This window comes from Typopeltis vanoorti, chromosome 21 (assembly GCF_054136105.1).
Source record: "Typopeltis vanoorti isolate ZY-2024b chromosome 21, IOZ_Tvanoo_1.0, whole genome shotgun sequence".
In the NCBI taxonomy this organism is placed as follows: Eukaryota; Metazoa; Arthropoda; class Arachnida; order Uropygi; family Thelyphonidae; genus Typopeltis; species Typopeltis vanoorti.
The window spans coordinates 9,813,881-9,839,963 of NC_143569.1; the positions used below are offsets into that span (position 1 = coordinate 9,813,881).

Below are 26,083 nucleotides of genomic sequence, written 5' to 3' on the forward strand. Positions count from 1 at the left end.
GGAACATGAGAAGACAAACAAAGAACTAATCGCAAAACTATGTGATCCTCATTTTAACAGCTTACTCGCCTTTCTAACAGACATCATACACCACATGAATGAACTCAACATGAAGTTACAGGGACATAACCAAACAATCTCAGATTTAGTTGGACACCTAGATGGGTTCATAAATTGACTGAAGGTTTTTAAATTCACCTTACTCAGAGGAAACTTGGTACAATTCCCTTCCTACAGGGAGTTGATGGAGGAGAGCCATAACATTGATTTCAAGTTTTCTGTTCCAATGTTAGACCAACTTTTGGAGCAATTCAGTAAGTGATTTTCTGACTTCAGTGACATGCGGCCACAATTGACATTATTTAACAACCAATGAAATGTGACATTTCAGAGCAGCATGACGCTATTCAATTGCTGTTGTGTGATCTTCAAAGTGACCCCTTTTTCCAGTCAAGGGTGGAGATAGGTATTGACTTTTGGAAACTGGTACAAAGGGAAAAATATCCTTGCATTGAGTGATTTCAGCTTGAGAATTGCATCCATGTTTGGAAGCACATACATATGTGAATGTGCTTTCTCAACTATGAGGGTGGTTAAATCATCACAAAGTAGCCGACTGACTGATGACCACCTTCAGGATTTGTTACGCATATCATCATCATTGTTGAAAATCGACTTTGATGAACTTGTTGCTGCACATGAATGCCCACAGTGTTCTCATTAAGTCGTGTTACATGTGAAAAAACCAGAAATATGTAATTAAATTTAATATAACAACTAACATTTAAATCAATCAAGTATTTTATATTGTTCTCCCAGTAGTAAAATGATTTAACAAATATAGTAATTCAATACATATAACTATTGCCTTGAAAAAATGCAGAGTTTATTTTTAGTTAAGTTTTGTCTAAAAGTGTGCAGCCTGTGATGCTACCACTCATCATGTATTGGCCCTCATATAGAATGAAGTTGGCCATGCCTAGTCTAGAATATTCACATACCTCTCGGAGTTCAATATTTGTGGAACCACAAACAGAGGTCCAAGGCCAAACCATGAAAAATAGGACCATACCATCACATCACCACCATCTCTAAATTTCATAGTTAGAGTTATGCATTCTGGTAAGAGACATTCACTGGGTATCTGCCACACCTACACCATCTGCTGGGTTGAGGGTGTAGCGTGATTCGTTGCTCCATAACACAGCTTTCCAAGCTTCCACATCCCACTGTACAGACTCTTTCACCATTGAAGATGAGGTTGGATGTTGGTAATGTGGGGCCTGTATATTGCAGTTCTACCATAGAAACCCATGTAGTGAGTCTTGGGTTGTGAATGTTTTTGTGCAGATTCATGTTGAAGTCAATGCACAGAACTCTGCATTCAATGTGTCAGCTGACAAATGGTGGTTTTTACATATTATTATCCTTCATAGCACCCTACAGCACTTGCAGTTGACTCCTTGCACTTCCACCTCAGTATGGTATCACTGATTGTTGACCTGATATGTCTCAATTTGTCAACAGATAGGTCTGCAATATGGCATCCTGTTACAAAACCTCTTTCAAACTCCATCTGTTCCCTTCTCACATCCAATTTATACTGGATACAAACACCTAACTCGCTACATGGCATGAGGCACCTTGTCCATGGGGGAGTCTATTAACTTCTTTCCAAGCAGTGTATTTCCACTTTTCAGTATTAAACTGGTAGCTTCATTCACTCCAGCTCATATAATCTTTGTCTGATATTCCTGTAAGGCTACAATATCAGCTATAACCCTTTAAAAATTTCCACATATCTACATATTGTCCCTTTGCAGCATCAAACTGGTAGCTCCATTCACTTGCCAGCTCATATAATCTTTTCTGATATTCCTGTAAGGTTCATAATATCAGCCCTACTGGAAGTCTCAAGTTTACAGCTCTATAGTTCTCTCTAACTTTGCATCATCAGCAAACAACTGCACACCTCCAGTAAATCCTTTTCAACATCATTAATGTACAAGTTGAACAGTAATAGTCCCAAAAGAAAACCATACAGTGCACATCAGTAATCACTTTGTCATATCACTCTTACATACATAACTTGTCGATACCTATCTAACAGCCAGTCAGCTGCCTAGCTCTCTAATCTATTATCTAACCCTAACCATTCTAGTTTAGTTGAAATGTCTTGTAGCAACATATCAAAGGCTCTTGCTAAATCTGAACAAAACCACTATACAAGCATCACCCTTATCCAATATATTTATTACCTTGTTGTAGTATATAAGTAAATTACTAAACCACAACCAGCTTTTTACAAATCCATGTTCACTATCAAGAGAATACCACAATTATCAACCCAATTCTGGATCTCAGCCTTCACTAAGTTACAACACCTTCACTATAAACTCCAGGTAAATAGATTGAACTATTTACCTGGAGTCATATTTACTCCAGCAGAACTATTTACTCTACTGCAAAGCTCTTCTTAAACAGACTATTATTAACTCTCTGGACATTCCTTTAAGAAATGCAGTATTATATCATCAAGTCCTACCGTCCCACCACACCTTCTAACTTAAGTTCCTTGTGATGTTATACTTATAAGGATGGAATTCCTTAATGCTAATTCCTTTATGAAACTGCTTATTGAATACCTCAACTATATCCTCTACAGCCACTCTCAATTTATCATTTACATAAGGCCTGTGTAACTCAGTGGAAGTGGCACTTGCATCTTCTGCACTAGGCCACCTGAAGTTAGACTTAAGTTCAAGTCTAGTCGCTGCCTGGAGGATCTTTTCTAAGCCTTTCTTCGACCAGTTCCCGAGTTAATCTATCTTTGGCATGGGCAAGCAGGGTTTTTTTCCCTCCCAGAAACTCAGGTTTTTCATCCCGTAAACTCAAGAAAATTGACCGTAGAACCCTAACGAGATTTGCACATATCAATATATACAAATCCATAATGATTTGCACATATCAAAAAACTCTCTAGGATTTTTCTTGGTTTGAATGGACAATTTAATGTACTATGGCAGCCCTTGCCAAGTAAGTCACCTTTCTGGTTGCTCTTTGTACTCATCATGCAAGTGATTATTATCTTTCATCTCATGCTACCATCATGATGCCTTTTCTTATTATTATTCATCTCAATGACATGATAACCTCATCATTCATCCTTTTTATACCTACCTTATTTCATCATCTGACTTTTGGAATACATACACTGCTGCTATTAAATGCCGCTTGATCAGTCCCAAGCAACATTTATCTTTGTTCCATCTAAATTCTCATCCCATGCTATATATCCAAGATATCTCTCAAGCTTTTTATAATCACTGGCCTTGTAATTCCCCATATGTCCTTTCCACACAGGGGTCTTAACATGGCTGACCATCACCCATCATGGTCATTACTCTAGCAAAATGGAGTGAGAGCAATTCAATATCCCAATCATTGTCACATTCTCTAATAATATAAAGACTCAATCCCTGAGTACCTGCTGTTATACATTGCCTGAGATTGTTTTCCTCAGTAACTCAAAAAAATTCCCTTGTGGCTAGCATAAACATCAGTAACTGGATGAGGTACAGCAAGATAAGTTAATTTTATATTCATTCTGTGATGATATCACATAATTTTTAGAGTGAGTCTTGCTGTGTGATATTTATGTTTGGTTAAATTTCTAAGACTAGACTATTTAAAATTTTATTTCTTTTTAGAGCTCTGAAACAAAATGGCAAAGGAAAATTATTGAGTAGGTCAGCACAAATGACAAACACAGTGAATGGTGGCTTTTTCAAGTTGGTACAGTGCCATGAGCATATATATGCATGGTAAGAAGTTGTGCATGTTTATGTGGAGAAGTTGAATAAGACAAATGAGCATGTATGAATATGCAGGAAGTGATATACTGATGGACCATGAGACATGTATGAATTAGAGTAGGGAACAAAGAGATGACGAGGAAGATTGTGCAAATGTTAAGAAAGCATATGAAACTAATGGCAAAGAAAATAGTCTAACTGACAATAAGAAAGAATGTGATAATGATGGTGAGAAACAGACACCTTTTGCCTTTAGCCCCACTAGATGGCTAGTGGGGGCTAAAGGCAAAAAAAAAAAAAAAAGTTGTGCAACTAATAGTAAGAAAGCAACAGAGAATGACAGTGAAAAAAATTACACAAGATTTTGAAGATGAGGCAAGATGAAGAAGATGTGGAAGAAGGAATGAAGAAAATTGCAGATATGTATGGAAGAGTGAAGAGGACTGATGTCAGTATGAAAGAGGTAACGAAAGACTCACATGTGGCATTGTATGGAGATTTGATTATTAGGGATGTAGTGTGTGTGTGAGAGAGAGAGAGAGAAGATGTGCAAGGTTTGTTTTCTAGAGGAAGAATGAGTAGACTGATTGAGACATTGGACATGAAGAGTAAGCGAGTAAATGAGTTTTTAGCAGAAGTAGGAACGAATGACTTGGTTGAAAATAAGGTGAAGGTGAGAATGGATATCAAGAGGTTGCTGTGAAGAATAAAAGATAATAGTGTAGGAAAAGTATTCTGTGTTTTCTGTATATTCTGGTATAACATTCAGGAATTTAGGTGGAGAGCAAACATCATGAATGATATGTTAGCAGAAATGTGAAGAGAATGGAGTGCGGTCAGGGAATATGTGTTGAGTTTGAAGAATGAATTGAACTGTAGAAGAGTGACAAATTGTATCTGAATAGTTTTGGTATGAGTCATCTGGAGAGACTGCTGCTGGAAGAAAGAGTAATAAGTGCAGAAAATAAATCTGAGCAAATAAGAAGAGATGTGGAAGAGTAGAAGACTAAAGAAGGGGCTAGTTTGAAGTGGTGCTTATGAAAGGAGAAGTGGGTAGAATGAGTGTAGGGAATGAGAGAACAGATATTATTATTATTATTATTATTATTCAGGCCTCCATGGAGTCAAAAGTCTCATCGTGGGAGGTCCTTTCTAAGAAACACAAGTCTATCAAGACTCATCGAGGGAGGTCCCTCCTAGGAAACACAAAGTCTATCATACCAATCTTTAAATGCAGTGACTGTTCTCGCTCTCACCACTTTATCAGGCAATGCATTCCATGGTTTAACTACCCTCCATGCAAAGAAACCACTCCTCATCCTCTTTCTCACAGTTTCCTTTCATAACTTCCAGGGATGGCCCCTTGTCATGACTCCTTACTGCTGTTCAACCAAGCGAAAGAACTCCCCAGTGTCAACCCTGTAACCACCTCTCAACAGTTTAAAAGTCTCAATCATATCACCTCTCCTTCTTCTATCCACCAAACTCTGCAGTCCACACTCCCTCAGCCGATCCTCATAACTAACATTGTACAGTCCTGACACCATCTTTGTTATCCGCCTTTGTACCCTTTCCACAGTTAATTTATCCCCTTCAAATCCTGGGGACCAGATCTGAGAACAATAGTCTAAGTGCGGTCTGAGTGGTTTAGGCAGAGTGTGATGATGATAAAAATTGCATTTTTATCGATATATAAAGTTTATATATACATATAAAACTTTATATATATCGATATATATAAAGTTTAAGAGTGTATAGCATATAAGTGCTCATCTTAATTGGTCTAATGCAATTAATTGTAGAATAACTTTGAATACTTTAATTTATCAATTACAATTAATTTGTAACCAAATCTACACAGAATGGGGGACAATATGTTTGTTTTAAGATACTGAATATTAGAAAACAATAATGAAGGAGAATGCTATATTTGATTTGTGTATTTGAATTACTCAAAGGTGTAAAATTTGGAAGAGGAGGACAAGACTTACCTCCTTCGACTATAATACTGTTTCCCATTGTAAATATGGGCAACAAAAGATAACTTTATCAAAAATTATATTATTACTATTATTACGGGCAACTCCAGGAAGTCATTAGACTCATCGAGGGAGGCCCCAAATCATATTCATCACAACTATTTGACATTCATACAGTATCTATCATACCTCTCCTTAAACTCATTCACTGTCACAGCATCCACCACAGACTCAGGGAGCGTATTCCACTCATTCACTACTCTAAAAGTAAAGAACCCAGCTCTAACACCTTTACTAACCACACTTTTGCCCAGTTTCCATGGATGTCCCCTAGTCCTCCCACAACCAGCCCTGTTCTCAAAAATATCTTCTGAATTAATTTTATAGAAACCCTTCAGTAATTTGAATGTCTCAATCGTATCTCCCCTCCTCCGCCTATCAACCAATTTTTGCAACCCACAAATCCTCAACCTGTTCTCATACGGTTCATTCCACAGACCTGCTATCATCTTGGTTACTAGCCTCTGGATCCTCTCCACCTCCTCCCCATCAAGAAGAAACCTAGGTGACCAAATCTGAGCACAGTAGTCTAGATGGGGTCTTATCAAGGCTCGATACAGAGGAACAATAACCTGCTTGTCTCTGCTTGTCAACGTATTCTTCAGCAACCAAGTGATTTGATGAGCTGATTTGGCCACTTTTGCAATGTGTCCCCTAAATTTCAATTCCTTATCTACCAACACTCCTAAATCTCGTGCCTCATCAATTTCCTGGAGCACGGTTCCACCAATGCAGTAAACTGCCGCCAATCTTTTCACCCCAAAATGCATAACCTTACATTTTGCCACATTAAACTGACATCCATTCTCCTTAGCCCAGACCTCCAATCTATCCAAATCATCCTGCAAAATTTTGACGTCATCTGCATTCACAATTGCCCTACCCAACTTCGCATCATCCGCAAACAAATGAACTGTTCCTCTCAGATCCTTCCCTATATCATTTATGAACAAATTAAACAGCAGTGGTCCAAGAACAGATCCTTGTGGCACACCACTAGTCACAGGCCATCTTGTGGACTCTACTCCTGAGTAAACCACTCTCTGATATCTCTCCGTCAACCACCCTCCTATCCAACTCACAAACCCTATGTCCATCCCCATATGCCCCAATTTACTGATTAGAATTCCATGTGGTATCCTGTCAAAGGCCTTGGCAAGGTCCAGTAGAATCACCGTAAACCCATTACCCTTATCCAGTTCAGCCATCACTGTGTTATAATACGTGAGCAAGTTACTGAGGCATGACCTACCCTTCACAAAACCATGCTGTCCCCGATACAGTATCCCATTTTCTTCTATCCAATCTTGTATTTTCCTCTTGACTATTTTCTCTAAGACCTTGATAATGATTCCTGTTATGCTGATTGGCCGGTAATTTTCAACAGCAGCCTTGGAACCACCTTTGTGCAGTGGAACTATTTTCCCCTCTTTCCACCCCCTTGGGACTGACCCAGTCCTGAGGCTCAAATTAAACAAAATGGTCAAGGGCACTGACAATTCTTTGGCCGTTTCACGTACGACACGAGCTGGTATACCATCCAATCCCACAGATGTATTGACATTGAGGTTCTGTAATAGACTAGTTACCTCTACTTCATTCATCACAATTCCAGTATAAGCTGTTGGTTCTTCCATTCCTGCAAAGTCACCACCTGGATGATATACTCTTGCAAAGTGCTCGCTCAGTAATTCCACAATATCGACTGATTCGGTTACCTCCCTGCCCTCAGCATTTTTTAAGATCATTCTACCATGAGCATTTTTCCTTTTACTTGCAATATATTGAAAAAACTGTTTGGGATTCTCTTTAGCCTGCGTGGCCAATTTCCTTTTGTAATCTGCTTTTGCTTTTCTTACCACCCTTGTTACCATCCTGGCCTGAGCTTTATACTGTTCCTGCGCCTGATGGTCACTCTTCTCCTTAAATTTCCTCCACAATTGTTTCTTTTTTTGCAGCTCAAGCTTAATAGTGTTATTCATCCATTTAACCCCTAATTGATTTATTATTCGGACTCTTGGTATACAGTCAACCATTGCCTCCTGCAAACAGTTCTTAACCACCTCCCATGCACTATCAACATCCAGCCCTTGCAGTTTTACATGCCATGGCATTGAGCCAAGCACACACCTAAGCTTGTCATACTTACCAGCCCGGTAATTCCACATGTACCCTGTCTTAATTGTAAATTCGACTCCTTTAGCCACATCCCAAGTCATGACTTTATGGTCACTCTCACCAATTGGTGACAACATGGTCATGTTCATTACAGCTACATTCTCGGTTGCAATTACTAGGTCAAGCACTCTCTGCCCTCTGGTATTTTCCAATACATGTTGCCGTAGATAGTTGTCCCTTAATAACCGCATAAAATCCAATTCCTTCCTCCCATGTGCCCTCTCCTCTTTCCAGTCAATGTTACCATAATTGAAATCACCCATAATAATTACCCTCCTTCCACTCATTTCTTCTATTTGCTTATGCATATTTCCACCATCCACTCCATCACCCGGTCTATAGCAGCACCCAATTGTATATTTTGTTCTGCTGGATTGTATCTCACACCAAACAGCCTCAAATGTGCTTTTTTCCCCATCATGCAGTTCAACTTCTATACTCCTTGGCTGAAGATCATCAGCTATCATCAATAACACTCCTCCCCCCTTTTTATTCACCCTGTCACTCCTGAACACGCTATACCCGTCGCATTCAATCCCACTAGCTTTATCATCTTCTGTCAGCCATGTTTCACTAATACCGACAACCTCTGGCCTGGAAGTGCCAACCATGGCCAAAAAGTCTTCCTTCTTGTTCCTAATACTCCTGGCATTAGTGTACATGAATCACAGAAGCCCATTTGTCCCATCCTTACTTTGATGCCTTATACTAACTATCCCATTCTGATTTGTTGTCCGTCGTACTCGCTCGGGCATAATATACTCATTCATACACTTAACTGCCCCCCTAAAGTCAGCATATCTACTCCCCCCCTCTTAATAAATCTAGTTTCCCTGAGTCTGTACATCCACTTCCACATCATTCATCAACACTCTTTCAAGTCTCCGTACACCAACTCCATTCAAATGCAATCCATCCATCTTATATAAGTCCTTTCGCCCATCGAACTCATTCCACACATCCACAAATTCCACACCACTCTCCATGCATAACCCACGCATAAAGTCATTGGCAATTATGGCCCTCCTTCTAAACACTTCACTGTCATACCGCGGTAAGATACTCACCATCCTAACTCTCTCACTCTTCTCTTTTGCTACCTCAAACAACTCCCTCACATCCTCTATCATTTCCATTTTGCCCTGTTTCAAATCATTCGTTCCTGCCACGATTATCATCTCTTTCACCCTCTGTTTTTGCAGTCGAATAGATTCGCTGACGTCATTTATGATCGCACCCGGCTGGTACGACTTCGTTAAACTCTCAATTATTACGCCTCTTAATAGCGAATCCCCATACAGCTATATATACATATATATTAATATACATATATATTAAAAACTTGTCTATATTATATATAAAAACTTGCCTACCACATCAGTTCACACTTCACACATGTAAAACAGATGAAACAGAAAACAAAAACAGCACCTGATGACAAATGACAACGTTCGATTGGATTGGTTCACACAATCACAGCCTCTAGGTGCTATTGTCTCAGAGCTAACCTTGTCTTGCCTTCTGAGTGGTTTAAATCTATTAGAATGCTAAGAATTTGATCTGCCTGCACTATCTCTACATGTTTTCAAAGGACTCAAAGGTGTATGTATCTTAAACACACACAATCAGGTTATTAATGCGAATGTGATGTAATGTTTACATGTCGATAAGTATAACTTCATGAAGCATTAGTATATTGTGTTTACTTTTAGGAATCACGCAAAGTCTGGAAATAATTAGGGGAGTTTTTAATGGGAATAAATGCAAAAATATAATAATGGTGATATTGCTTTTTTGGTGGATGAGCACCGCACACCTAGCACACACACGAAATATTCACTCTTGGAAGCAACCATGAAATGTATAACCAAATTAGCCAAGCAAATAGGAAAAGGGTGATCTTAATTATGGCAATATACATTAAGATGACAAGATACAACAGGAAGCAAAAAAAAAAAATCTCAATTTTCTGAGGGACAACTACTCCAGGCAGTATTATTATTATTACGGGTGACTCCAGGGAGTCCTTAGACTCATCGAGGGAGGCCCTAAACATCATGTTCACACAACTATACGACATGAACTCACTCACCGTCACAGCACCCACAACAGATTCTGGCAGCTTATTCCACTCATTTACCACTCTAAAAGTAAAGAACCCAACTCTAACACCCTTGCTAACCACACTCTTGCCCAGCTTCCATAGGTGACCCCTATGGAAGCTGGGCAAGAGTGTGGAGTGACTGGGCAAGAGAGAGTCTCCCACCACCAGTCCTGATCTCAAAAATATCCTCTGAATTAATCCTATAGAAACCCTTTAGCAATTTGAATGTCTCAATCATATCTCCCCTTTTCTGCCTATCAATTAATTTCTGCAATCCACAAATCTTCAACCTGTTCTCATAAGGTTCATTCCATAGACTTGCTATCATCTTCATCACTCGCCTCTGGATCCTCTCCACCTCTTCCCCATCAAGAAGAAACCTAGGTGACCAAATCTGGGCACAGTAGTCGAGATGAGGTCTTATCAAGGTTCGGTACAGAGGTATAATAACTTGCTTGTCTCTGCTCGTCAAAGTATTTTTTAACAACCAAGTGAGTTGATGAGCTGATTTAGCCACTTTTGCAATGTTCCCCCTAAACTTCAATTCCCTATCCACCAACACTCCCAAGTCCCTGGCCTCATCAATCTCCTGGAGTACAGTTCCACCAATGTGGTATACTGCTGCTAATCTTTTCACCCCAAAATGCATAACCTTACATTTTATCACGTTAAATTGGCATCCATTCTCCTTAGTCCAGAACTCTAACAGTATGTAACAGATGGATGGCATCAACAGATTCAAGATCTTGGATTTGATCATCTCAACTGAGGATATCAGTATGGTGTTAAATCTCCCTCCAGTTGGTGAGAGTGACCATGAAGTGATTATCTGGGTGGATGCCAGCCATGTGAGGACATCTGTGAAGGAAATATATATGTGGAACTACAAGGATGGTGATTATGAAGAGCTCAGGAGAGAGCATGCAGCTGTACCAAGGAATGAGGAGTTGGGCGGAAAGGAGATCAATGCTGCTTGCGTGCTATTCAAGAACTATCTTGTAGAAGCAATGCCTAAATGTATTCCAAAGATCAGAAGGTTAAATAAAGTAGGTGTGAAATGGATGAATGAAGAGATTAAGCATGCAATATAGAGGAAGAAGGAATTATTTAAGCAACACATAATGAGTGGTAATAATCAGTTCTATGAGGAGTACAAAGAACAAACAAGGAGGGTGACTCAGTTGATAAGAGTAGCAAAGGTGCATTGCAAACAGCATTAGCTAATGAAGCAAAGAAAAAAAAAACCTAGGAAGTTCTTACAATATTTAATCAGCAGAAAAAAAAAAGAATAATTATGGAAAGATGACAATGATTGAAAAATAATGATAAAAAGATAACTGCTTCAGAGGATTAGATTCGATATTAAGTGAGCAGTTCGTAAAGGTATTTCATTCATATGAATGTGATAGCATGCAGTTTAAGAGCAGAGGGGAGACTGTGAGCAAACAAGAGGTATATATGGAAATGAGTAAACTGGATGTTATTATTATTATTATCATTGAAATACAATTTTATTAATACAGACCAGTTTACAATAAAAACATTTATTAAAACCTACCAGTTTCGCCAGCAAACTGTCTGGCTTTTTCAAGGCGTTACGGAGATATGAAAGCTAGTAAATGCAAATTAAAAGGAACATAAAAAACGTTGTAAACCAAACTAGTAGCTATGGTTACACGTTTTGCATGACAGAGATGACTTATTGTTCTTATTCATATCAATAGTATTAATAACTGGCGGAAACCTCAACAGAAATCAGGGTGCAATTCTAAACAGTTCGTGGAAAAACTTGATCCTCTCTCTCTCAATCAATCTGAACTACAGCTAGCCAGTAATCACATTACAAGTCTAAAACAAACACGATAATGAATAAGAACAATAAGTCATCTCTGTCACGTGAAACGTGTAACCATAGCTACTAGTTTGGTTACACGTTTCACGTGAAGTTTGGTTATACAACGTTTTTTATGTTCCTTTTAATTTCCATTTACTAGCTTTCATATCTCCGTAACGCCTTGAAAAAGCCAGACAGTTTGCTGGCGAAACTGGTAGGTTTTAATAAATGTTTTTATTGTAAACTGGTCTGTATTAATAAAATTGTATTTCTATTATAAAACGACCAAAAATGTATAATTTAAATATTATTATCATTATTATTGTATGGGCACCTCCATGGAGTCTGATGACTCATCACAGGAGACCCAAACTATCCACACAATATATCATACCTATCCTTGAAACTATTAAAAGACAAAGCACTCATAACAGACTCTGGCAGCCCACTCAACTCATTCCCAGCACTCCAAGCAAAAAATCTAATCCTCACAGCCTTAGTAACCACACCTTTATTCAACTTCCAGGAATGATCTTTTGTTGTGGCCAAGTGCTGAAACATTTCCCCTGATTCAATCCTATAAAATCATAATCCTATAAAATGTTTCTATCATATCCCTTCTTTTTCTCTTATCAACCAACTTCTGCAATCCACATCCTCAATCTATCCTCATAGGGAACATTCCACAGGCCAGTGACCATCTTGGTCAATCGTCTGTGAATCCTCTCACCTCTTCCTCATCCCCAAAAAACCTAGGTGACCAGACTTGAGCACACAGTAAACCAAGATGTGATCATGTCAATGCTATTTTCTTTATAATAAAGAAAAATTATACCTCTATTATCTCTGCTTGTTAGTGTGTTCTTCATTAACCAAGTAATCATGTGAGCTACTCTGGCTCCTTTAGCAATATGTCTTTCAGCCTTCAAGACTGTTATTTTTCACTCTTCTCAATATCCTCTTGTTATACATCCTCACATTCTCCTTATGTCCAACCAAATCGTTTGTTCCCACAACCACCACTAACTCTATTGCTTGTTGACTGCTCATATGCACTGAATCTGTTATCTTGCTTTATCCTGGAAAACAGATTTTTGGATCTCCATACATCACTATTCTCAATCATTCACCCATCTCTTTTTCTTTAATTTCTTTCATTCCATCTATTTGTACTTTTTCATTTTCTTTTGTCAAAATTCTAATCAAAATATGCATATTCTTCATTTTATTTCTCATTCTGATCAACTATCTTTCATATCTTGCATTCTGGCAAATTCTCTCTCTATTGCTCCCACAGTCTTCCTACCTCTAGTTGTAACATCCTTTTCTTTCACTTCCACACCATTGCTCACTTTCATTTACTCATCCCTGGGTTTTAAGTTTCCATCTCACACAGTTTAATTTCTTAATTTATATGTTCTTTGACTTCCACAATCTCACCGACTTTCATTCCATTATACATGCAATCTTTTGCACAATTATGCTAGCTTTAATTCTGTCAGCATATTTCACATTTGCTGATAACTAGTAATTCAACAAAATATTGCACTTTCTAGGAACCATATCTTCTCTGACCTGCTATTCAGTCTCTCTCTCTCTAGAAATACATCCTACACATTCTGCTATGCATACATGCTGCACTCATATGACAACAAACCATTTTCAAAAAATCTATACCATAATATATTTGATCTTTGCTCTGTGTGGAGTGCATATTTCATTTTAAGATATTTTTAAATTTCTTAGATATCTATGAATTATTTTAAAGCAGTTTCTTCTGCTAATTTTGATTCCTACTTTCAAAATTAGTAGATACCAAATCTGCTAGTTTTGATTCATCAATATGGATGATATATATATATATATATATATATATATATATATCAGAGGCATATATTCAGGGTGTGCTAGGTGTGCAGTGCACACCCACAGAATAGAAATATCACTGACATTATATTTTTGCATTCATTCCTGTAAAAGACTCCACTAACACTGTTTCCTGGCTTCGATTGATTCCTAAAATTAAACACAATATACTAACGCTTCATGAAGAGAACACTTTTCTACATGTAAACATTGCATTACATTTATGTAAATAGCCTGAGTGTACAGTCACAAATATGGATGCTTTGAGCCTATGTACAGATGGTGCAGCAGTTCAAATTCTTAGCATTCCAGAGGTTTTAAACCATCCAGAAGGTGAGGCACAGAAATCAGCTGAGACCAGAAATCAGCACCCAAAAATCAGTGTCTGTGATTGGTTATTGTATCACCCAATCCAATTGAATGTTGTCATTTGTTGCTATTTTTGTTTTCTGAGTTTCATCAGTTTTGCATGCATAAAGTGTGAACTGATGTGTTTTTAGGACACCAATATAGACAAGTTTTTAATATATAATTTTCAATAAATAATTTATCTTTTTGCCTATATTTACAATAGGAAACAGTGTTAATGATCTACTGAATGTCCCATTTTCTGCAAGAGCTTCTGCAGATTGCATGATTGTAGTTGAAGGAGATAAGACTTGTCCTCATCTTTCAAATTTACTGAGCAAGCACAGAAATGCAAAAATTGAGTGCATGAGACACTTCTCTATTTCACAATACATGTTTAACACATACTCTACTCTATGCAGATTTGGTCACAATTAACTAATAAATTAAAGTATTCAATGTTATCCTACAAATAACTGTGCTGGAGAAATTAAGATGAGTGTTGATGTGGCATGCACTCTTAAAACTTTCATACATTGAGAAAAACACAATCATATGGTGAAACTGACATGAATTTTGTAGCATAAGTTAATAAGCCATCCACGTGGCTAGCCTGGTGGCTGTGAGCTTCGCAACCATATGCCTAGGGAAGGAGTATCCTAGGTTCGATTCCCGTTGGTGATGTGAGGAGCTGAAGGATCTTCCTCAGCCATAGCCAAGTTAACCAGTCTTGGGTGTGGACAGTAGGGTTTTTTTCCCCAGTTTATCCTTGGGTTTTTCATCCTGCAAAGCAGGCAAACTGGCCTTGAGAACTCAACACTACAGGACATAGGATACACCGGGGCATAGGGCTGACCACCTTATCCTGTGAACAATTTGAGGTCCGATGATTAATAAACCCTCGACACCGCAAGGCAAAAGAGATGAGATGAGATGAGAAGCCATCAACAGCACACCCAACCGATATGGGCATGCAATGCCACTGATATATATATATATATCAAATAACATACATATGCATTTATATGTTTCCACAAAAGGGGCTTGGCATTTGTAGCACATGATTGTAGATTTTGCAGCAGAAAGTGAGCATTTCTACTGCAAAAGGATATCTTCCTAGTTGGAGGAAAAGCCAACTAAACCACTAGGTGGTAGATGACCTTCATCACTGGGTGAAGCACCACCACCCTTTTTACAGAGAGGCCTGAAATGGTTAATGCTATGTTTGGCCTCCAGAGCACAAGTTCTGGCCTCCATCCCATTCATCACTTCTCCACACAGTGTGAACAATATCCTTCAAGGGCATGACTAACATATTTGAAGACCCAGACCTACCTTCATTTCAAGGGTACAGCATTTAAAATGGTAGTAGCATAGGGTGGCTGCCAGATAATATTCGGGTCTGAACCAGTTGTTGAAGAGCCAAGAGGCTTATTGGTCAACTGGTTCATAATCCAACTGCCACATACATTTTCAGTGGTCATGCCTGGTGATAGAGTCTGAGTAGTAGTTATGTGCAAGCCACTGTCGAGGCCATGATATGTCAAGGAGACTGGTTGCTCTCTGAATGGATGTCATGTTCACTAGTCTATCTCCTCCCACTACACATCCTGCTCTTTCCTTTCATCTAATAATAAACCAAAAATGAAAAAAAAAAAAATGAAACAGACAAACAATGACAGCAACACTACAAACATAATAAATCTCCTTCAACAAGCAGCTCATTTAATCAATTCAAACCAAACATAATATCCCAAACTTACAAGGATACCTACTAAAATAATTAATTTCCACATCCACTTCACAAACATATGCAGCATAAATTCCAACATAAATGGCATTCATTCAGAGAATATCAAATTTAGAATCCCCTGCTTTAGACCTCCTCTGGCAGCAGGTTTCCTTGACCCACTTAATAACATTCATCTGCTGCATTTACTGGTCTCCAAACTCTGAAAACCAAACCCCCTCTTCACCTTCCTTTCCATGAAACTTGACCATCTGCAATCCAGCTACCCAAACAGTGAAAACAGTGAAGTCATCATCCTAAGTAACCTGAATGTCCACAACGACAACTGGCTCTCTTCTCCAACACTACAGATCGAGCCAAATGTGATACAGAAGTTTTTGCTATAAGCAACAATCTAATGCAAATCATGCATCTACTTATCCAAATTCCAGATAATCCCTCCACTCTCCCAATTGATCTTTTCTTAACTAGTTCTCCTACACACTGTATATGTTACCGCTTCTCTTGGCAACTCAGGCCATAATCTAATGCAAGTTTCCAGTCTAAAAGAACGTCTCTTCTCTGACCACACCCAACCTCATGTCCCCTGGTACTACAAAGGTATAAATTGGGATGATCTTAGAAACTACTACTCTTCTTTCCCATGGCATGAATATTCCTTCCATTCTTCTGACCCAGATACCTGCACTGAAGAAGTCAGAAATCATTTTCAGTGGCATGAAGGCATTCATTCCTCATTCCATCTAAAATTCCCATCCACTTTCAAAACCTGGAGTTCAACAGCAGATGAATGAAAGAAGTCAAAGAAAAATCTCAGTCTATCACAGGTGGCTTGCATCAAGAAATCAAGCTTCACACTCAGCCTATGCAAAAGCATGCAATAAATGTAAATCAATTATCAGCAAATCCAAATCTAACTTCATAAAAGCTACTAGCAGAAAACTTGTCTCTTGTCCAAACAGTAGCTATGCCTTCTGGTCCCTCACAAAAGCCATCAGATGCAACTTAGGCTCACCTGTGTTCCCGCCTCGTTTCCATCCTGATGGCACCATTGTTACAGCACCCAAAGAAAAAGCTGATCTCCTACCATCACTCTTTTGCTCTAACTCCCGCATAGATGATGAAGGCAAATCACCGCTTTCCATACCACCAACTGAATATCATTTGCTTCCTGTGGGCCTTTCAGCAGAAAGACATAAAAAGAATAATAAACAACCTGAACACTACAAAATACAAAGACAATAGAGGACAGGTGTTAACCTATCCCTTACTGTCTCTTCAATTTTCTAAACTCAGCTGGCACCTATCCCATCTTATGAAAACTAACATATATCCAACCTATTCCAAAAAAGGGAGGCAAAAGTCTACTGCTCAACTGCTGACCAACTGCCATCACCTCAATCCTCTCCAAAATAATGAAGAAAGTTATGAATGGCCAACTTCTTCACTACTTAAACTCACCTATTAATCAGTAACCACCAGTATGGATTCTGCCAAACCAGACCCACGGCCACTATCTTAGCCTACATCACTCACCACTGGACATGTGCTATGAAAAGGTTTGGAGAAACAGATACCGTTGCCCCTGGCATTCCAAGGCTTTTGATCATGTTTGTCATCAAGGCCTGCTTTTCAAACTGCCTTCCTTCAGTCTACCTGCCACTCTCTGTTACTGGATAACCAGCTTTCTCTCTGGTTTTCACTGCATGTCATGGTGGATGGCACCCTCTCGTCAAGCTTTGCCGCCAATGCAGGAGTACCTCAAAGCCTCCATTTTCTCATCTGCCCTCTTCCTCCTGTACATAAATGACCTAATCTCGATCACTACAAATCCTATCACAGCTTTGCCAATAACACTCTCCACTCATCCTGCTCCTTTGAATAACATGTAGTTCCCAGATATCCCTTACATCAAGATCATTTGCAACCAGTGCCTTAAACACCAATCTTCACACCATCCTTCAGAGGGACAAGGATAACCTAGTTACCTTTAATGCCACCAAAATGCAGTCCTGCCTTTTCTGTCGCAAAAGGGATCTCAGTTCACCTTCCCTCATCCTCACTAATACACACATCAGATCAGATGAACTCTCTCTCTCCTAGGACTGACACATTAATAGTTTCCTCAGCTTCTAAAAAAATGAAGCATTCTTTTCTGCTTATTTTATACCCACCCACCCAGCTACTAATCTTATATAAATCCCAAATCCACCCATCTTTAGAATACTGTACACACATTTGAGGTGGTGCACCTAAAACCTCCTTAAAAATTCTTGATGCTGTCCAGAAGAGAGCAATTCAGCTCATAGATGACCTTTCCGTCACATACGTCAACCTCTATTTCAGAGATGCAATGTTCAGCTCTGTGTCTCTTCTACAGGTACTTCCATGGTCACTGCTCCAGTGAATTGGCAAACATCATTCCTCCACTTTGTGTTAGGCCTGTTAAAACAAGAGCACTGCTGTCCAACATCCCTTTACAGTGCAACTGCAACCTTATCAAACCTGCTGTGCATCTTCCTCATTTATTCCATCTACCTCTGTCCTCTAGAACAGCCTTCCTCATGATGTGTTTCCCAACAATTTCAAACTACAGCTCTTTAAGAAGAAGAATGTCAATAGTTTTTTCTTTCTCAACTCCGGCCTGGTTGGCAGAGTGGTTGCATATCTGCTCTCCAGCCAAAAGGCTGCGGGTTCGAATCCCACCATGGGCTTGGATGTTTGTGACTGTCTGTGAAAGTGGTGGTTGGTGGTAGGTGGCATTGGTGTAGATGAAAAAAGTAGTTGTAGTAGTGGAGACGGAGAGTTGTAGAGTAGGTACCCTCCCTCGATGAGGTCTTTGAACTCCCTGGAGGTGTCATATAATAAAATAAAAATAAATAACTCCCATCTGCACCCCACACACACACACAGCATTGATGTACCATAAGTTCTTGTACCTCTCATATGTGTGTGTGTGGATAGATAAATAAATAAATATACTGTATATATATATATATATTTTTTTTTTTCTTCTTCTTTCTCAACCATTTTAGATCCAATTGTGGGGGGAGACAATGAATGTCTCCCCCACGACTTTCCAATTTTCTTGGTCTACTGATATCCATCTCTTTCCAACCAGTTTTTCTATTTCATTTGCTCATTGTTTTTGGGTGTCTTTGTTTTCTCTTTCCAGTTGGCATCCATTCTGTTACTTTTCTGGTCCATCTATTGTCCATTCCTCCAGCCAGGTGTCCTGCCCATCTCCATTTGGATGCTTTTACAATTTTTATTGCATCCAAGACTTTTGTCTGTGATCTGATCCATTCTTTCCTCTTTTTATCCATTAGTGTTATTCCTAGGATGATTCTCTCCATTCTTCTTTCCATCACCAGTATTTGTTTTTCCATTTATTTAGTTTAGCATTTGGTTGAATGTTTTGCTTTTCAGGCAGATGGGTAAGTTATTTTTGAAGATGTAGTTCAATTTCCCAAATGAATACCAAGCTAACTGTATTTTTCTTTTAATTTTGCTCTATAATCCATTTTCAATGTCAAAAAGTTGCCTAAAGAGGAGACTAGACACATAAGAGGAGACTATTTCTATTGGCTCATGATTAAGTTTTTTTGTTTTTGCTCTTAAGTACCTATTGAACCTAACTTTTGTTTCTTCTCTATTCATTTTAAGACCTATCCTCTTGCATTCTATTAGTATATCTATCATATCCTGTAGGTTTTGTGCTGCTTCTGAAATTAATACAATATCATCTGCATATCTTAAATTGGTTAATTTTTCACTTTTTATTGTTATGCCTTTGGAACTCAAGTTAATTTTTTGAATCATCTTCTGAAGTGCTGCTAAAAATTCTAGAGGATAGAATCTCCTTGTCTTATCCCACTTTGTAAAGGGATCTTGCTAATTTCTATTTGTTGTCTTATAGTTACTGTTCCATTTTTGTATATTATGATATATATTTATTTGGTACACACACACACACACACACACACACACACACAAAATAAATACATATCATATTTGCAGTTAAAAATGCAAGCTATTCTGTAGTTATTGAATAAACACTATCAACTAAACATATTACTGCAAACATTTTGAATGAAGAAAATATTGTAATAAATCACTTAAAGGGTTAAGATGTTTTAAGATTAATAAATAATATATAATCCACAGAATGAAAATTATAAAGCACATACCCTTATTCCCTGAGGAACCATTTCAGCCATAATATTGGGCAGTAGCAACACCAATAAGTTCTTTTCATCATAAATAGTCTCCCTCAACATATAAAATGCTTTCACAGCAATATCTGCATTGTCATAGGTAACAATGAGTGAGCCATATTCATAATAAATTGGTCCTATGTGGCGGAATTTATAAGCTAAAAAAAAAAAAAATCACAATAATGAAGACATTAAATCTAGAAGATTATATGAAGCTACATGAAAAATATATACATTTTCCACAAATGTGTAATATAACATTATAAGGAAATATAAAAAGAAGTATGCATACTTTAGTTGTAAGAGAACTGTTTTCTAAGCTAAAAGCAAACCAAAGTTTCAGGCTTTTAAACTTCTGCTTAACTGCTATTAAAATTTGCCTCATTATAAGAGTTACCAAACATCCACACAGTTAGCCTAGTGGCTTTGCGTTTTGCAACCATATGCCTGGAGAAGGAGTGTCCCAGGTTCAATTTCCGTCGAAGACGTGAGGAACTTGAGGATCTTCCTCAGCCATAGCCAAGTTAGCCGGTCTTGGCCATGGGCAGTAGGGTTTTTCCCACCAGTTTATCTGCCGTTTTTCATCCCGCAAGCAGGCAAATCAGCCCTGTGAACATACGCTTCTACAGTTCAAAAATATATCACCCCAGCGGCAGGCTAGCAACAGGTCAGTTGGGAGTGGTATTAACAAGAAGTCGCTTCTAAGTAACACGCGGACCCTGCATAGGAAGCAGGAATAACGCATAGTGAAAGAAGAAGAATAAGAGTTACCAGACATTAGGGATTGGCCTAGACAGTCCTGGATTTGTAATTATGTCCAGAGCTGTGTGCAGGATTGAAAAAAGTTTGGAATTTTTAAATTACCAGTTTATGTGTTTAGTGATTAGTAATTCCCCTTGTGTGTTTGATGTTTGTGTCTGAAAAGTCTGCTATCTTTTTTTTTTAGTTTTTGCATTCCTTATTTACTTACTATGGGAAAGAGAAAATGCAGTTTCAATGAAAAGTTGCAAGTTGAGTATAAAAAACATTATACTTTATAACTTTATGGTTTTAAAAACTTATACTAAGTTTTTAAAACCTTCTTATGACAGTGATTGTGTAAGTTGCACATTGTATAATAGAGACTTCTTAGTCACACACACACACACACACACACACACACACACACACACACACACACACACACAAGGGAAGAGGTGATATAGAAGATCATATAAAAAGTGCTAAACACAAGAGAGTTGTAAGTAGTGTTTCATATTCTAACATTGCTGCTTATATTTTAATTAGTGTGGTTTTTAATTAGTGTATAGTGTGGATTTTTGTTGTAAATTGTGTGCATATTTTTTTCAGTTTGGATACAAGTGTCCTTCAGTGGTGGTGGTGTTGAAAATTTTTGTTGTTTATATAGTGTTTTGCTACTTATTTGTTGTACTGCTTCAGGTTCTAAAGATGGCATCCATAAAGAAAGGTATGTCAGTGGCACAGAAGGCTTCTTTATGAAAGTCTGGCTCTGCTTTGGATTTTTCACAGTGGATGCATTTCAAAAACTGCTATATGTATGCACCGAAAAAAAAAAAAAAAGTGAAAGATCTGTGGACTGTTTGGGTAAACGAGAAGAAGGAAAGCGTTAACATATGTGAAAAGTGTCTGGATAGATTAGAGTGAATAGAAATGGGACCATAGTAGAAGAGCTTCGGCAGGAATTAGTCAAAATGAAAAGCGAAATGAAACATCTGGAAGATGATATTAAGCATCTAAAGTCGAGATTGGCTGATGATAAGGAGGAGGAGTTAATATTATGAAGAAAGAGTCAAAGGATAGTCATATATCAGTGTATGGGGAATCGATCATTAGACATGTGATTACTAATAAAGTACACAAAACATGCTTTCTTGGTGGAACAATGAAGGAAATAACCAAATAAATATTTCAGAAAAGGAAATACCGGGCATAAAAATTAGTGGTAGTCATGGGCACATGCAACTTTATGAAAGTTGGGGAGAAAAAGAATGCTGACAGAAACTTGAGGAAGTTGTCGCAGCAGGCAAAGAAGAATAGTGTTGTTGGGAAAGTCATAGGCATGTTTCCCAGATATGACAACAGTGAATTGAGAAGAAGAGCAGAGATAATGAATAGTAAGATGGCTGAGTTGTATGAGGCAAAGGGGTTCAATTTGTAAATCTGTGGGGTGAATTTGAAGGGAAGTTAGAATGGTATAAAGCTGATGGATTACATTTGAAAGGGTTTGGTGTTGGTATTTAGAAAGGCAATTGTTTTCTCAGAAGGCACAGGGTCAAGAAGTTAATGTAGCAAATGATAAGAGTCTACCTACCTGTAATGCAGGATAGCACAAATCAAGAGAATGTACAGCAGGAGGATGATGGATTATGAGGATGAAAATGTGGTTGCAGCAGAAAAAGATGATGGAATGCATAAAGGTGAGGATGAGACAGGTAGGAATGGAAATCAGAGTCAGGATCAGGGAAATGGGAGTGGTCAAGCCAAAGAGAGAGGTGTGATATAGCAGCTAGAATAGAGAATGTTGGTGCTAGTAGAATTGCCCCAAACACACTGGAAGGCAGTGGTTAAATTCTAAACGAATAAGCTCTGAGGGCCCTTAAAGTAAGGATCATAAATATGAGGCTATTGCTAGATTGTCGCAACATTTTTTAAAAATTTTATTTATTTATTCTGGTGGAGTTAAAGTCATCAGGCCTTCTCTTCCACACCACTAGAAACATTAAATACAAATATAAATCTTTCCGTTCAACGTATTCATATTATCGCATTGCAACTGATAGGAATCCTGGTTTCTGTGGTTACAGACTTTTTTCTCTTCAGAAACTACACACAAACTGTCATTACAAACTCGTTTTGTATTATCACTGTCATCCGAGCCCAACATACAATGCCCCTATATCCTTTTGCCAGAAAGATATCATAAACCTCTCGTCAAAATTAGATGCAAAAAAAGCTCCTAGCCCTGATGGCATTCCTCCAATGGTCCTGAAGGTCTGTGCAGCAGAACTGATTCCTATTGATGGCATTCCTTCAATTGCCCTGAAGGTCTGTGCAGCAGAACTGACTCCTATCCTATGCCATTTGTACATACTCTCTTATTCCACTGGTATATATATATCCCAAAGCCTGGAAATTGGTCTATATTCAATCCATTCCTAAAAAGGATGACAAATGGCTGCCATCTAATACCAGCCTATCTCACTCACCTGAATCCTATCTAAAGTGATGGAGAAAACAATCAATTCTCAACTCCTACTGTACCTTGAGGGTACGCAGCAATTAAGCAACCACCAGTATGGATTCTGTCGATGCCGATCAACAGGTGACCTGCTTTCATATATCACCCATCTCTGGACATATGCCATGGAAAAATTTGGCAAATTCCAAGTAGTTGCACTTGATATCTATAAAGCCTTTGACCAGGTCTGGCACAGAGGCTTACTAAACAAACTTCCATCATTTGGACTGTCTCAGGACTTCTGAAAATGGATTGTCAGCTTTCTGTCTGCATGCATACTATGTGTGATGGTAGATGGCTCCCTATCCTCCCACCATCCAACTAATGCTGGGTCACACGAGGTTCGGTTCTCTCACAGACCCTCTTCCTTCTGTATATCAATGACCTACTTCGGTTGACCTCCAACTCAACACACAGTTTTGCAGATGACAGCACACTGCACTCCTCCCTTTCATTTGATAAACCTTACCCTACACAACTCACTTCAACCCACAGAACATCAACCACAACTTCCCTTAATTTGGACCTCCATGCCATCCTCCAATGGGGCTCAGATAACCCTCGTCAACTTCAACACTAGTAAAACCCAATTCTGTCTTATTTCCCCACAAAAAAGATCCATTTTCCCCCAGTATTATTTTTGATAACACTCAAATTCCCATTCGGAATTACCTTGACATCAGGCCTCTCCTGGCATAAACACATCACAACCATTGCATCCATAGCTTCCAAAAAACTAGGCTTTCTCTTTTGCTTAAGACGTTACTTCACCTCAAAACAGCTGTTAACCTTATACAAATCACAAATCTGCCCAGCTATTGAATACTGTTTTCACATTTGGAGTGGGCTCCTAAAAGCTCCTTCAAAATGCTTGACTCAATATAGAGAGGAGAGCAATTAGACTGATAAATGCTCCATCTCTTACCAACTCACTTCCCCCACTTTCACATAAAAGTTTAATCTCTGCAATTTGAATATTCTATAAATATTTCCATGGAAAATGTTCATCTGAAACAGCATCAATAATTCCCCCACTCTGTACTAAGCCCATTGGAACACGTACAGCCACTGCCCAACATCCTTTCACAGTACACCTCGAAACCCACAGAACAAGTTTCTTTTCCTCCTCCTTCATCCCTGCTACTGCTATACTGTGGAACAGCCTTGCCCCTTATGAATTTCCCAAAGAATACAATATACAGGCTTTTAAATCAAATGTCAACAAGTTTCTCCTTTCCCATCCCACTACCCATATACAGTACTAAAGTACTATAGGTTGACCAGCCAACTTCTCGTATATGGGCCCAACATAAAAAAAAAAAAATCCGAGCTATTTTACCATTTAAAGAAGGTACCAATGTACTTATCCATAGCTGAAGTAGTAGGCCTACATAAACACAAAAATATTACACAATTTTCTTTGTGATTATCACAATCATGAATTCTGATAAGCAACTGTTAATTCGTTGTTCTATTGTTAGTTACTGACTGTTGCTGACAGTGTTGCCAACCAAAAAAGACAAAATATCACTACAAGTCTGTCAAAATGCTTGTCAATCGCTGCAAGATAACTCATTACAGGAAGCTCCAAACCTTCCCATCCCTTTCATCATGCATTTGTAATTAGGCGACTGTTGATATTGACTTTATATACACATTCGAAACTGTAAACAACTGTTGAATAATAACACAATAATGTAGGCGTGATTACCTTAAAGGGAGAAAAGTCGCAAAACAGAAAAATGTTCAGGGTCCTGGCCTGCTGCATAAAAAAGTTCCGGGGCCAGGCCCCAGAGGGCCCCCAGCTGAATTTAACAACTGCTGGAAGGATAGTAAAGTGAAAAGAGGAGGAGGAGTGCTGTTAATGATTGCAGAGGAATTGTGTCTGCAAAGTGTGGAAGTTGAGAGTGCATGCAAGGATTTTGAATCTGTGTGGTTTGAAGTTGAAATAAACATTTTATATCTGATAGGATGCTGTTCAGGGAATGCAAAGAATACTGAATATGAAATGTTTAGGCAAATTAGTTGGGCATCTAAAAAAGAAGGTGATCTTGATGGGAGACTTTAATTACAGAAATATAGACTGAAAGGAGGAGATAGTGTATGGGAACGAGGAGAGCGAGTTTGTGGAATTTCTGAGAGATAAGTATCTTAAGCAGCATGTTATTGAAGCAACTAGATGCTTTAGATGCTTTAAAGTTTTGGATTTGGTGATAACTTCACAAGATGTAGTTATTAATGAAGTGTTGACACTGCCACTGGTTGGTGAGAGTGATCGTGAGGTACTTGTTTGGGGAGTGAGAAAACATGAAAAGGTCACTGCCAAAAATGGATACATGTGGAAGTATAAAGCAGGTGATATTATGGTAAGCTAAGTAGTCACTTAGCATCAGTATGTTGGGTAGATGAGCTGAGTGGAAAATATGTTGACAATGCATGGAAATTCAGAAAGCAGTATCTGACAAAGTCAATGTATGATTGCATACCAAGGGTTAAGCAAGTAAATAGAGTAGGAGTGAAATGGATGAGCAGTGAAATTAAGTAGGCTGTGCTGGAAAAGAAAATGTTATGAAAGAGGTACAAGACAGTTGGTGGTGGTGATCAGACTCATGTAGAGTATAAAGTGCATGCTAGAAAGGTAACAAGCATGGTAAAGAAAGAAAAGGTACAGTA

General features: G+C 38.4%; 1 protein-coding gene across 3 annotated transcripts in view; it reads right to left on the bottom strand.

Moving 5' to 3' along the window:
* Positions 1-26,083, bottom strand: part of LOC150094613 (diacylglycerol kinase theta-like) — a 570,433-nt gene that overhangs the window by 232,742 nt on the left and 311,608 nt on the right. For all 3 annotated transcript variants that reach the window (XM_090411566.1, XM_090411564.1, XM_090411565.1), the window contains one exon: positions 20,125-20,309. In XM_090411566.1, coding sequence (XP_090267692.1) covers positions 20,125-20,309 — 185 coding nt within the window. The remainder of the gene's footprint in view (positions 1-20,124; positions 20,310-26,083) is intronic.